Raw genomic sequence first — 14550 nt, forward strand, 5'->3', positions numbered from 1 at the left:
TTTCTAAATTATAGATAAATTTTAAGACTGCATCTGAGCCTTTGGTGATAAGTAACAGCGTTCCCAGCCCGTCCTGGAGCAGTTCCTTCCCATGGATCACTCATCCATTATTTGGAGATAAGCCAAGCTCCCAATACCACCAGTCTGACCCTTCCTTATTTGTATTCGGACATCGCAGTGAACCCATCAGTGCAGGACTCACATTAAAGACCACAAAATAAACCAAACAGGGCAAGCAGAGAATGATTTAATACAAAATTTATTTCATGCTAGATTTTTTTTGCATATCATATTGTGCATGCACGTATTCAGAACTAAATTGCATACAGTGCTGAAGTATTGATTCCAACTTTAGGAGACCAAATTGGAGTGAAGTCATTCGCTGACTTGGACTGGCAGTCCTGCCACGGAAAACGACACAGATAAATTGGTACTGTTCAATGGAATGCACACTTCCTAATTGAGAGTCTGCAAGTCTGAAATATACACTGGTAAATGGAAACAGGCCAAGACCATCTGGATGAAGAGTTAATATCCATAGAGATACACGTGATGTCCAGAAAATACAAGATCACTAGCATGCCAACCTAATCAGAGACAGGGGCAAAAGTGCTTTCTGAATACATGGTTTTAACAACTTGTTTCTGATGGAGATCTGAAGCATGGAGGAGTGGTCAATATGACCGATCGCCACCTACATATAATTTTCTCTAATCTTGCACAGTTTCATGAAAAGTACAAAAAGAAGCAATCCATTGCAAATAAATGTAGTTCATTGTAATTCTTTTACATTATGGTTACATCAAAGTTATGGAAAATTAAAGGAGTTTGGAAGGAAACAGAACTTCTGATTTCAAGGTTAATCATAGAATTACAGTTTCTAGAACATGCAGTTCATGCTGGCAAACAATTACAAATCTTCTACAGTTTTATTTTCAGAAACAATAGGCTTTAGAAACAGCCAACAACTCTGGGTCAATTCTGTAACATACAATGGTCCTTAGAAACCTGTTTGGCTTGGAGTAGCTTTGCTTGTCCTAAAGAGGTGGGTCTTCTTCTCTTGAAATGTTCCCAGTGGGCAGATAATTGCCCACAGAGCGTCCAATTCTGTCCCAGCTCATTAAGTTACTCTGACTGCCCCTGCTTGCATATATTTAGCAATGACAGGGCTGCCTTTGCAGAAATCTGAATGCAAAGAATACAGTGAATACTTGAGCTTCCTTCCCCTGTCCTTCAACACAAATGCGGCATTTTGTTTCTGTTAAATAAATTTATAGCTACATGCAGAGGCGGCAGCGTCCTTCTTCTAGAGACCTTCACATGCACCCAGACTTACTGGGACCTCTACAGAGTATTGCTCGCAACCGGTTTGGCTTCCATGCAATGGCATCTCAAACTGTGCATGTTTGCCTGAACTCCTTCAGGGTCCTACGGCTCAAAAGACCCTGGGAAAGAAATCTTCAAACGTTGACCAGGTGCAGCGACAGACATAAAGATTACTCATTCCCAAAGAGCCAGTGTATTCATACTTGGAAAATTAGGCAACCATAGCAACGGGCTGCACCATCAATTATTGGGAACTGCACAACCTCCATCTATGTACCAAACGCATGCAGCATACGGACCACCAATGCCGCCATGTGCCTGAGTAATGTCATCTAGAAACTACCAAGGCTCGACCCACCTAACGTCAACAGTAGAACCACCAACAGCAAGGTGCTACCCAGAGACATGCGATCTTCAGACTTATTACCTGGTTTTATGCAAGACAGTATAGGCTGCAGGACTAAAGCTTTGGACCATTCTCAGCTACTAATCCATGCTATAAAATGGATGGTATGGGAGACGGAGAATGTCTCAATGGACAAGGAGAGCTGTAGAGCGAAGAAGACACTGAAGGCAATTTTAGTATATTTCTGCTCATGCCAACTCTGTTGTTTAGGCTCCTTGAGTTTTCAAAACCTTTATGTAAGGAAAAATGCAAAGCACAGCATTGGATCAACAATAGAATGGATAATGATGAGTCTACATCATTGCCAGTCTGATACAGCATCTCCATGCACTTGCATGCTCAGAGTAGTATCACTGTTAATGAAAGACAAAGAGAAGTAGTTACTAGGGCTTGCTTCTATCTCCCTAGGTTAACAACCCTTACTTCACCAGACAATAGTTCTTCAGAACGCCCTTCGGAGATGTGATATCTATGAATGTTCTGTTGGACATGGTGTCCATAGTGCCAGCCCCTGTGGTAATCAGACTATAATTCTGTTTCAGGGAGCTATTAATCTCTGTTTAGTCATAATGTAGTTCAATTTACCATTTTAGGAGATCAGGACTATCAGTTTTGGAGTAAATTTTACTCGTAAAAACCCCATCTGGTTCACTAATGCCCTTTAGGGAAGGAAATCTGCCGCCCTTACCCGGTCTGACCTATATGTGTCTCCAGACCCACAGCAATGTGGTTGACTCTTAACTGCCCTCTGAAATGGCCCAGCGAGACACTCGGTTCTAGTAAACCGCTACGACAAAGTATAACTCCTAACCTCACTGTGGGAGCACCTTCACCACACGGACTGCAGCGGTTCAAGAAGGCGGCTCACCACCACCTTCTCAAGGGCAATTAGGGATGGGCAATAAATATCGGCCTTGCCCACATCCCGTGGATTAATTTTTTTATAAGTTAAAAAGGAAGCCTTTGTGTCATCCTTGAGATGGCAACATTTCAGTGAAATACTCCAAGTCAGTGAAGCAAATGAGCAACAAAATGTAACTGGCCTGCAAGGGGAACTAGCTGCCAAGTTCAATTGCTCTCAGCTTTTGATCTCTGCAGATCGGCAATGACCATTCTCTGTGCCCGGGTCCCTTTGCCACCATTATTTATTCATGATAGACTGATCATGTGAAGCAGTTGGCATTGTGTTAAAAATGGGGTGAGGAAAAAATTGTCAAAATCAAATAACATCAAGGCTGGTGATGCCTTTATAGCTGGCAGGCTTGACTCAACAACAGAGTCCATGCACCAGGGCAATATGGAAAACAGGGTCTTTCAAGACTTAAATTATAGCACACAAATATTCCGAGGCACATTAAACAGGGCAATGCTAAACTGTTAAATATTGATTTCAAAATAATTCTTAATTAGAGAACAAAAACACAGAAATAAAATGAAAGGTTGCAGAATTTTTCTGAGGTAGGAATTATAAAATGAGAAAGACAACTTAATTATTTTCTGGCACCTGATTTTTAGTTACCCTTTTGTCTATAAAGGAACCAAGCGGAAAGTGAAATTAACCTAAACTATACCATAGCAACGCATTGGTTCAGTGGAGAAAATAGTGGAATATTTTCAAAACAAGCTGTTTTCATATCAAACTTTTTGTGTGAATTTTGTACAGGTCAAGGCAAGCAATATCAGTGCTGAGGAAATGGCACCCATGTTCAGCACTGTCCATATCCAGCATTTCTAGGGCACGTATTGTATAGTATAGTATCGCTAGAGGCCGAGTAAAACTCTCTCTAATCTGCTTCAGTACAGCCCTTACCTCGAGCAACAGTACCCAGGGAGCACTTTTTTTCCATTTTCCACACCCTCAGTCTGTGAAATTGCCAAATTAGGGACAGGTTTTAGTTCAGAGAGCCCATTCCCACCCAGAAGGCTATGCAGACTCAGCCAACAGATAGAGGAGACGTTCATCCCAGCAGTCTAGGTTTGGTTGAACCCAGGTCATAGAGGTTAGCATATAAATCAACAAATCAAGCCCCTCACACAACCACCATCCCCCCTACCCCATGGCAATTTTCAACTTTCAAACCGGGCAAGTGCCACAGCTTCACACGTAACAGGTTGTGATTGAAATTCCTTTGCTTGCATCAGAAAATGAATGCCTCAGAAATATGAGGTTATTAGGTTAGCCTCATGTTAGCATAGAGACCTACTCATCAAGGTATTGAATAGTTGACTCCATTCTAGTTATACAGCTCCATAAGACCTGAACAATGGAAGCCAAATGCAGTAAACACTGAAAAGATGTAAAAATTAAACTAACTGGACATAACATGCAATGCTCAGATTGCACTGGTAAAATAAGCTATGTCAAAGTTATTCCATTTGCTTATTTCTTTTATTATGAGTGAATAACTAGAAAATGGGTTAATCAGTTGGCTTTACCAAATTTAACTTCATGAAAGCTCTTCTGTCAGACATTAGTGCCCTCTCTGTGTGGAAACCCGATCGATGTGTTTGCTCTGAGGTTAAACTCCATGTTAATCTCACTCCATATAATGTATGCAATGGCCTGAAGGGATGCTTGGAAACTCTTTAGTCTTTCATCTCAGTGGGAATTGGCCTCTTTTTGATGCCAATTTGATACTATTCTGAAGTCCATTGAAGCGTTTAAGGACTAGACATGCAACCAATTCCATTTCAAACATGCACAAAAAACTTAACATTGAACAGATCTACTGGAACACATACAGGATGGATTTAAGCTGAAAGGTTTCCATCGTTCATGCTGGTAGAAACACACTTCCATGGGCCAACAATATGCTGACATTGAAACACACTAGTGAATCACTCTTTAGCCAATCTGTCCAATACGGAATCAAATTCAACACTTTGCTACAAAGATAATTTTAGCTGAGGTTTTCGAGCTACTTTCTTATGAAAGTGTTGAGATCAAATTTTTAGTCTGGCTTTTAATTTACTTTATAAATTATATTTACATATTAAATGTTCTCTATAGAAGACTGTCCATCAGAAATGGCACATGAAGCTCCTATATACCACACCAATGGTATGGTTTGGATAATACTGTCTCTCTATGTATAGATCTATATATATACATATATATATATACAATACACCAGTGAGAGGACTTGAATGAAATTCTACACTTTAATTCATGGCGCTTAGCGTCTTTCTAAAATCTCTATGGAATTTCATAGACAATTACTCTACACAGCTAAGCATTGCTTATTAATCCATGATATACCTTCTCCAATGCAGCTGTATATCCTAGCAATACTAGATTAACAGATTGATATGTATACCTATAAGGTTACTGTATCTTGCCTGTGTATTACGTACCCTTTCTTATTCCTCCATCGGGTGGACATGCAAATTCCCCGGTTGATAAGAGGAAGCAGGGCCCGTCTCTGGCATTCCTCTCCCTGGTGTTAGAACGAGTGAAGGGGAGGTGATCCTCAGGCGTCAGTGCCTGGTCAATATGAGGACAATCTTCGTTTGCCAATGCTGCATTTGCTGCATCACCGTTCTGTTTAAAATCTTCAAATATACAAGCAAAAGCTGAATGAAATGCTAAGTATTATGTTTGCGTTTCTTACTAAAGGTTAGTAGAATCTATGCTTTGTAACGCTCTATGCAATCTACTAAAGTTACTCCAGAGGCAGCACATTCAGCCAATAAAATATTTTGCATTTGCAAATGAAATCACACAAATATAGTAAGCAACGGCACCAAACATTTGAGAGATAGGTTTCATCGTTTTGGAGAAAAGTAACTAACTTCAAAGTGCATGGAATGGAATGAACAGGACTTTGAGAGACAGAAAAAATCATTCTGTAACACTGGCTGATGGAGGGATATCAATACATGTTATTGTGATTAATGCGCTGTACAGGAAATATTTTTATATAATTTCTATAGTAGGAGACGGCCATCAAGAAGTGTTGACTGGGGCGACTCTATGGCCAGCGGGCTTAATACAGAAGTGATTGGGGATTGTTCAGGTCATGCCTGTAGATCAAAGATTATGGTGCAGGCTGAAACTGTAAGTAGTATTTGTTCTGACACAGTCTTGTGCTCAACTTTTTTTTTGCAGGCAGCAAGGCTTTGAATCACCTGTGCAGGCCTATTACCATGTGGCATCAGTCTGATCCATCAGCCGCTGGCATCCCTCAACAAAGTCCATTACCAACCCAATGCATGATCACTATCTACAGAAGAAAGTGTGAGCAATTCTGTTTCCTTTGATCGCAAACACATGTCCCAATGTCACAAAATGCTTTGTAACACATCATCTTATCACTTGCATATTGTCACAATGAATAGGATGCATTTCTCTTCTTCGCCCCACCCCCAAAAAAACTCACCAAATATGGTGAGTGAAATAGTGTACATCTGCGAGAATGACAAAGTGTAGTGTGAATGTGGGAAGGAATATGTGGCGGAAAATGCTGAAATGGTGAGGAAGGTATTAAAATGGGAAGAAGATGACAAATATTGCGAAGAGCATAGAAAGGATGCTGAAGAAGCTGTTTATGAGGATTTGGAGGAGGACAATGAACTCGAGACTCAGTAACTGGCATGTTTTTGGCCACCTCCTAATTGGATGGTTTAAGTAGCAGCTCATTAATTAAACATTTGTGGTTTTATATATTTTGTATAATGCTGCCAGACAACAGAATGGCTCTTATGGATCAAGATGTCAATACTGCGATCCTTCTTCTCTAATTCTCCCTCCCTTTCTCTGTGAGCTTTTATTTAACTGTCTATGTATATTGGCCATTTGTGAACAGCACAGGGACAAAAGTGGGAAAGGGAACATTGCCAGCTGGAGACAGCTAGCTACAGAAATATAGTGCAAAGATGCATTATGTGTTCAATTAAATGCAACTGCACCTGCACAGCAAAGGTATTACGCTTAGAAATATTAGTTTGTCTGGGAATTAAATCCGTTGCTTTATTCTGCAGCACAGTTAATGAGGTATTCACGAATCATTCTCATCACTGCTAGTTTCATGAATTGAACTGAGTTCCACATCCAGATGTTTGATTATTTCAAAATCAGACATGAGATTTTTGGGAGATGAGTGGGGTTGGAGGGAAGCTGGGAGTAGTGTGTTAATGAGGGTAAGGGAAGAACTGGGAGTAGGATTGAAATTAGACTGCGTGTGGAGTTGTGCATTAGGGCTGACTTGATGAGGTGTGTTGTTGTGTGGGGACGAGAAGTGAAGTAGACCATTACCAATAACCTTGACTTCAATTGGTGGAAAGTCACTTTTGTATCTTGTTTCCAAAGGACCCCAGCAGTACCCATAGGCTGGTCGAAAATGTACAGGATAGCAGTTTACACGCTAATCACCATGGAAACACTGATTTACCAAAGCAGAAATATAAAATGTGCTAAAGAGAGATGCACCATCAAAAGACAGTGAATTTAAAAGTAGTAAGTAAAGTGGAAATTACTGTTGACAATGTTATTGTATGACTGCTTCCTGCACTCATTTTAAAGTCCTCTCTGCTATTTTAATGATGATGATCATTGGTTAAAATGAATCAATAACTTCACTGTTAAAAAAGGAGAAAAATAGTACGAGTGCATTAAGCCTTTGTATGATAACCTTGCCAACCGTAATTTCAACTCTTGTGTTTTAGAAACATAGTTCACTGCTAAATATCCTGGGATTAACCTCTCTGTTTATACTTTAATATCTTTTTTTTCTCTCAAAAGACTATTTGTAAAAGCAAAATAAGACATTACTGTTTGTGATATTAGCAGACGCACACTTAAAGCATTTGCTTGACAGTCCTAGTTTAGTGCAGAGGTGCTACCATGTTTATTTTAAATGCGTCTATTAGTATACAAAAAGCAATTTCTCGGCTAAAAATTTTAATACTAAAATAGGTGTCAGAAACATCTTAATCTGATGTGATTATGTGACTATATTTCTCTCATTGAAAGAGTTAAACATCTTTTGTACTAAAATGCACAATTATTTTATGCTAATTCACTCGGAAACAGCAGGGAAAGTGGCTCCTTCTCACATTAGGTTACAGAGATATAATATTATTTGTACTATTGCACTATGTTATTTCAAGGAGAATACACAGCAGACGTTTAAGAGCAACAGAGATATATTTACATAAAGACAAACTAAGGTTGGGAGTAATATGCTTTGCGGTGAAACTCCTCTATACTGCTTCTCTTGGAGTTTCAAGCCTAACACTGTATATATGTTCATGCAGCAAGGTTCCTGTAGGAGAGCCAGTAATTAGTATCCAGAGAAACGATTTGGAATCCAAAGCCCTCAGTTTAGCCTGGGGTATAATCTTCATTAATCTCACATTTCCTTATACCCAGAGATTATTCTTTCCCCCCAATCTTGATTCCCACAGTTGACCAAACAAGGCCATGGACTCTCCTAAATCCACCTGCTAGATAGCAATACCTAATTCTAGAGATAAATAACAAGTAAACTATGAATAATGCTAAATACTTCAGATAAATAGAATATTGGTAGCCATTCTGGGATACAAATCATCATTTTTTTGCTTTTTTTCCCTTTAAAACAAAGTCCCAGAAGCCATTCATTTACAGATCATACCAAGAATCCACAAGTGGCTGGTGTTATTGGGTTACCTCAATGACGAATGATATTGTTCCAAAGTAGGATCTTACCAGATTGACTGCACCCTATTTGGTAACATGCTTACTAAAAGGACATTTCATACAAAACACTGGCATGGCTTAAATGTGCTGCCTTTCTAGCAACCCAAAGCTGGTTGGGATAATAAAATGACGACCAGGGATAGGTGCAAAGGAGGCATTTGAGGGTCAGATGGACATTCCTCTAAGAGGTTTCCTACCTGCTCTGTTTATTTCTAAAATCTCTTCCTGAGCGAGTGGGCATGTGTCACTCTGTGTACTGTGATGTGGAGAGTTTACCCCAGATTTACAATAATTGGGGGATCCCAGTTGGGGCGGTCTCGGTATATGCTTCTTTTTCTTCTTTGGTAATTTTTGTTTGGCCATTGCTAAGGAATAATACATTCCAAAATTATTGACAATAACAGGGACTGGCATAGCAATGGTCAGCACACCCGAGAGAGCACAGAGGGCTCCTACCAACATGCCTGACCATGTCTGAGGATACATGTCTCCATAGCCAAGTGTAGTCATGGTTACCACGGCCCACCAGAATCCAATCGGAATATTTTTGAAGTGTGTGTGTTGATCGGCTCTCAGGTCATTGGGCTTAGCACCGATCCGCTCAGCATAGTAGATCATGGTGGCAAATATCAGCACGCCAAGTGCCAAGAAGATAATGAGCAGCAGGAATTCGTTGGTGCTTGCACGCAAAGTATGTCCTAAAACTCTCAGTCCAACAAAATGCCGGGTCAGCTTGAAGATTCGCAGGATGCGGACAAAGCGCACCACTCTCAGGAAGCCCAGAACATCCTTTGCCGCTTTGGAAGACAAAGCACTGAGTCCTACCTCCAGATAGAAGGGCAGAATGGCCACAAAGTCGATGATATTGAGAGAATTCTTGATAAACTCCACTTTGTTGGGGCAGAACGTGATCCTCATGAGAAACTCAAAGGTAAACCATACCACACATACTCCTTCGATGTACATTAAGAAGGCTTCCGTTTCTGTTTCCTGAGTGGTTTCCATCCGGGTCTCGTTTCCAATCCTTACTATCTCCGTTTTGTTAACGATTGGGTTGAATGCCTCGTGGGTCTCGAGGCAGAAGGTGCTGATTGACACCAGGATGAAGAAAAGCGAAGCAAAAGCACAGTACTGTGAAGATAAAAAGGGAAGAGAAACGTCACTGGCAGGAATTGGAAGCTCAGATAAAATCAGCACAGAGGTTCTGAACCACAAGAACACAATACTTCTGCAAACAGGAGAAAGCCATTATTCCCAACAAGCTTGCTCCTTCCTGATTTCTCACAATCCGACTTACCTGCCTTCTCACTACAGGGTAACTTTGGTGACCCCGTGGTCCCAGTAGGGAATCCTGCCTAAAAGAAGCATGGGTGGGAAAATCAGCACCGACAAAGTTATTATCCATCTCTTATCTGAGCTCACTATGATCATGGCTCCTTGCTTGGAGCAGAGGACTATTCAACTTACTCTCATATCCCTCAATTGCTTCTTCTCAGAAATGCAACCAGTTGCCTCATGAAACCACTTATATTGTCTGCTTCAATGGCCTTCTCCAATAACTTATTTCATTATTCATTTGGATGTTAAAAGTTCCATCCAATTTCCCCTCAGACTCCTAACATTCTTATTCTTTAACTTGTGTCACCTTTAATTAAAACCTTTTACCATTGTGAAAAATTGCATGGATCAATGGTGTCAATTCCTTTATAATCTTGAAAACTTCAGTAAAGGCATGTTGAAGTTGCTTTTCCAAAGAAAATAAGCCCAACTTCCCTAATCTTTCTTCATAGTTAGATTGCTGATAACTGACATATTTACTACTTGCTTCTTTACCATCTCAAGACCAATGATATCCTTCATATGATTGGGTGACCAGAACTGCAGACAATGCTCCAAATGCAGTCAGGCCAATGCCTTATATAGCAGTAATTCAAACTTTTCACTTTGAACTCTAACCTTCTGCTAATACAATCTAATACCTTATTTATCTTTTTCACTACAACCAAAGACTGAATTAAAGACTTCATAACATGTTAGCAAATGGGTGCTTAATACTTTCGTAGGCTTGTCCTTCATCTGTTATTTTAATAGAGGCATGCACACATTTATTTTCAGAATTTTTATGCCAAGCTCACAACAAAATAATTTCTATGCTTATAACCTCTAGATGTCTTTCGTGGTCATCACATTATAGAATTGTTCCATTTAACTCAAACTCCTCCTTGTTCCCTTGCACCCAGATTAATTAGAGCAACACACTCAACCAAAGTCACCAGGATATACTTATAATAGCATAAACATTTCGAGCACTGAGAGGATGAATGCAGGAGCCCATGAAGGCATCATTGTTGGTTTATGATGGATGCAACTGTTACTGTAACCAACAGCAAGCTATCGTGTACAGCATGAGAGTTTTAAAATTCTATGTTTGTCTGTCTTTGATAAATCTTCACCAAGAGCAATGGTCCCATTTCTACAGGATTCTTTAATTCCAAGGAGCTATGATCCCTTGCAGAAAGGAAGGAGAAAAACATGATTGAGTAGAATGAGCATATCTTTTGCATGGTCCTTCTTCAATCTCTTTGGAGGAAGACTAAGCAAACACTTGGTGAGATGAGGCTTGATACAAATCGATAAGCAGTTTTATTTCACAGTAAGGCAAGGAAATGTGAGTGTCGGTCCTTAGATAGTAATACCAACAATATGCATTTATATAGCCAAGCACTGGAAGATTACCCTGTCCTTGGCATCTCTCACAGCAAGAGCTAAGTTCTTCCCCAAATTCTCCCTGGCCTTTTCCTTGAAGGAGATGGGTTACTTAAGGCTGGGGACCCCCCCCCCCCAGCCCCCCCAATCCAGTGCCCAGTCTGTGGCAGACATTTTGTACGAATTTCTCCTGCAAGAAGACAGAGCGAATGAGGGTAAGGCTACCAGTTGAGGAGTGTGTGCCAAGTGGCATGAGACAGGAAGCAGGGAAGTTATGCTAAGCCTTTATAAATCACTGGAGTATTGTGTTCAAATCTGGGCACCACACTTTAGGAAGGATGTCAAGGCCTTGGCGAGGGTGCAGAGGAGATTCACTAGAATAGTACTCGGAGTGAGCTCCATCAGTTATGTGGAGAGACTAGATGTACTGGGGTTATTTTCTTTAGAGCAAGAGAAGGTTAAGGCGAATGTAATAGTGGTATTCAAAACTATGAAAGGTTTTGATCGAGTAGGTAGAGAGAAACTGTTTCCATTGGCAGGAGGGTCAGTAACCTGAGAGTTAAGGTAGTTAGCAAAAGAACCAGGGGAGATGAGGGGACATTTTTTTCTGCAGCAAGTTTTTATGATCTGGAACACACTGCTCGAAAGGGCGGTGGGAGTAGATTCAAACAGTAACGTTCAAACAGGGAATTGGATAACTACTTGAAAATTAAAATCTGCAACGCTATGGAGAAAGAGCGGGGGAGTGGGACTAACTGGATCGTTCTTTCAGAGAGCCGGCACAGGTATGATGGTCTCCTCCTGTGGTGTATGATTCTAGGTGAAGAGATAGAAACATAGAAACATAGAAAATAGGTGCGGGAGTAGGCCATTCGGCCCTTCGAGCCTGCACCACCATTCAATATGATCATGGCTGATCATTCACCTCAGTACCCCTTTCCTGCTTTCTCTCCATACCCCTTGATCCCTTTAGCCGTAAGGGCCACATCTAACTCCCTTTTGAATATATCTAATGAACTGGCCTCAACAACTTTCAGTGGTAGAGAATTCCACAGGTTCACAATTCTCTGAGTGAAGAAGTTTCTCATCATCTCGGTCCTAAATGGCTTACCCCTTCTCCTTAGACTGTGACCCCTGGTTCTGGACTTCCCCAACATTGGGAACATTCTTCCTGTATCTAACCTGTCCAATCCAGTCAGAATTTTATATGTTTCTATGAGATCCCCTCTCATTCTTCTAAATTCCAGTTACTATAAGCCAAGTCGATCCAGTCTTTCTTCATATGTCAGTCGTGCCATCCCAGGAATCAGTCTGGTGAACCTTCGCTGCACTCCCTCAATAACAAGAATGTCCTTCCTCAGATTAGGAGACCAAAACTGTACACAATATTCAAGGTGTGGCCTTACCAAGGCCCTGTCCAACTGCAGTAAGACCTCCCTGCTCCTATAATCAAATCCTCTCGCTATGAAGGCCAACATGCCATTTGCCTTCTTCATCGCCTGCTGTACCTGAATGCCAACTTTCAATGACTGATGTACCATGACACCCAGGTCTCGTTGCACCTCCCCTTTTATTATCAGTCACCATTCAAATAGTATTCTGCCTTCCTGTTTTTGCCACCAAAGTGGAAAACCTCACATTTATCCACATTATACTGCATCTGCCATGCATTTGCCCACTCACCCAACCTGTCCAAGTCACCCTGCAGCCTCTTAGCATCCTCCTCATAGGATTATGTGGCTGCTAAAATGGAGGAAAGGGCTTTAGAGTTGTGTAATTGTTGTGAGGGAATCCATAGAGCAAGAAGCTGAACAAGAGTCTCCTTCTATGTTTCTATGTTTCTATGTTAACCAGAGAGTACAGCGAAAGATTAGCTGAGTAGGTGTTGCCTGAAGAGGGTGAAGACTGCCGGTGCCCAGGGTGGGCAGTGTGTCACCGTGCCTGCCAAACTGAGGAAGCCCAATTTCTTGTGCAACTGTTCTGCAGTCCTTGGGTGAAGGAGTCAGCAGTCGCTTCCAGCGCCATCTCCCTCCAGGTAGCACTCATGATCATTCTGGGTAACTTGATGGCATCCACACCTAAACGTATGTTTATTCTGCCTTTAATGCCCCAAGGAGGGCTTGGAGGTCTGAATGAGTGAAGTTGGCTTGGCACCATGTCCTGATGACCTCTGGGCACAGATGGTACTTGACTGGTCATAATTCAGTGTACCTGTAATAAAAATATTGGTACAGCAGGCGGTGAACTTATTGGGTGAAGTGAAAGAGGCACTGTTCCTCTCTTACCCCCCAACCCCCCCTCGCCCCCATCTGTTGCTGACGAGTGCAGTCTCAACTGTCTTTTTAAAGGCTGTGCAGAGGACTGCTGCCGACATCAGTTTTACCCAAGTTCTGCACAATGGGAGTGTAAATGGGCAGACTCAGGTAAGTCATGTGTAGAGGTTAGCAGTGGGTGCAAATCCTTTTTAAAGTTGCAACAGCATCAAGGAAATTCTAGGCCAGGAATCAGTCAACCTTTTTTGAAAGCTGTTTGGGGTGAGGACAGAAACCCCAAAGTTAGCAGAACTGTTAAAAATGTCGCTTTCTGATTCTCACCCTTCAAAACCTGCAACTTTACTTTGAATAATGAGCAAATTCCTCGCCCCACTTCATGATAATAAAGGTTCATTTCACTGACCATTTAAAATTCCAGCCTGGCAACCATTTGCATTGTCGAGACAGTCCCAGTATCGACTTTAAATTATTGCATTGACTTTATTTGTCAATGTAATAATCTAAAGTCTATACTGGCACATTGCCAGGTTAATTCACATGGAACTCTGATTTGTACCTGACCTTGTCATCTTTGGCCTGACTGCTCAAGGGTATGAAATGGCACAATGTTTCATTCTAAATACTGACAAATACACAAGGACAAAGGAATTCATGTAGAAATAAAACAGGGGTCTCTGTGTTGAGCCTCCATACTGTTATATAAATAAAACCTGTAAATACCTTGTTTAACCACCAGAGGGCTCATCCCCTGGAGTCCCACGGGATCCCACAATCCCTTTGGAGCACCTGTACATAAGGAGGCCTCACAAGCTGGAGAGGCACTCTGGAGACCTGTAATAAAGGACTATGGTCACACCTTACTTTGGGCTCACAGTATCTGGTCAGACTCTTTATTCAATACATAACAACTGGCGACGAGATACAGATGACAAACCCCACCGCAACAATGGAGAGAACAGTGGGCATCCTGGAGACATTTTCGGAGGGAGATGATTGGGAAACCTTCGTGGAGTAACTCGACCAATACTTCGTGGCCAATGAGCTGGAAGGAGAAGGGAACGCTGCCAAACGAAGGGCGATCCTCCTCACCGTTTGCGGGGCACCAACATACGGCCTCATGAAAAATCTGCTTGCTCCAGCGAAACCCACAGAGAAGTCAT

General features: G+C 41.4%; 1 protein-coding gene across 3 annotated transcripts in view; it reads right to left on the minus strand.

Moving 5' to 3' along the window:
- Window positions 1-274: 274 nt before the first annotated feature.
- The window catches only part of LOC139280191 (voltage-gated potassium channel KCNC1-like), a 299640-nt gene continuing 285364 nt past the window's right edge, over window positions 275-14550 (minus strand). The window contains exons 2-4 of one of the 3 annotated variants that reach the window (XM_070899773.1): window positions 8609-9542; window positions 5087-5284; window positions 275-1185 (exon numbers count right to left, since the gene is read on the minus strand). In XM_070899773.1, coding sequence (XP_070755874.1) covers window positions 1121-1185; window positions 5087-5284; window positions 8609-9542 — 1197 coding nt within the window. In that variant the 3' untranslated portion in view covers window positions 275-1120. Of the gene's footprint in view, window positions 1963-2026; window positions 2086-5086; window positions 5285-8608; window positions 9543-14550 lie in introns of those variants that run through there. The other 2 variants (XM_070899772.1, XM_070899774.1) reach the window with 2 other exon arrangements.

This window comes from Pristiophorus japonicus, chromosome 14 (assembly GCF_044704955.1).
Source record: "Pristiophorus japonicus isolate sPriJap1 chromosome 14, sPriJap1.hap1, whole genome shotgun sequence".
Taxonomy (NCBI): Eukaryota; Metazoa; Chordata; class Chondrichthyes; family Pristiophoridae; genus Pristiophorus; species Pristiophorus japonicus.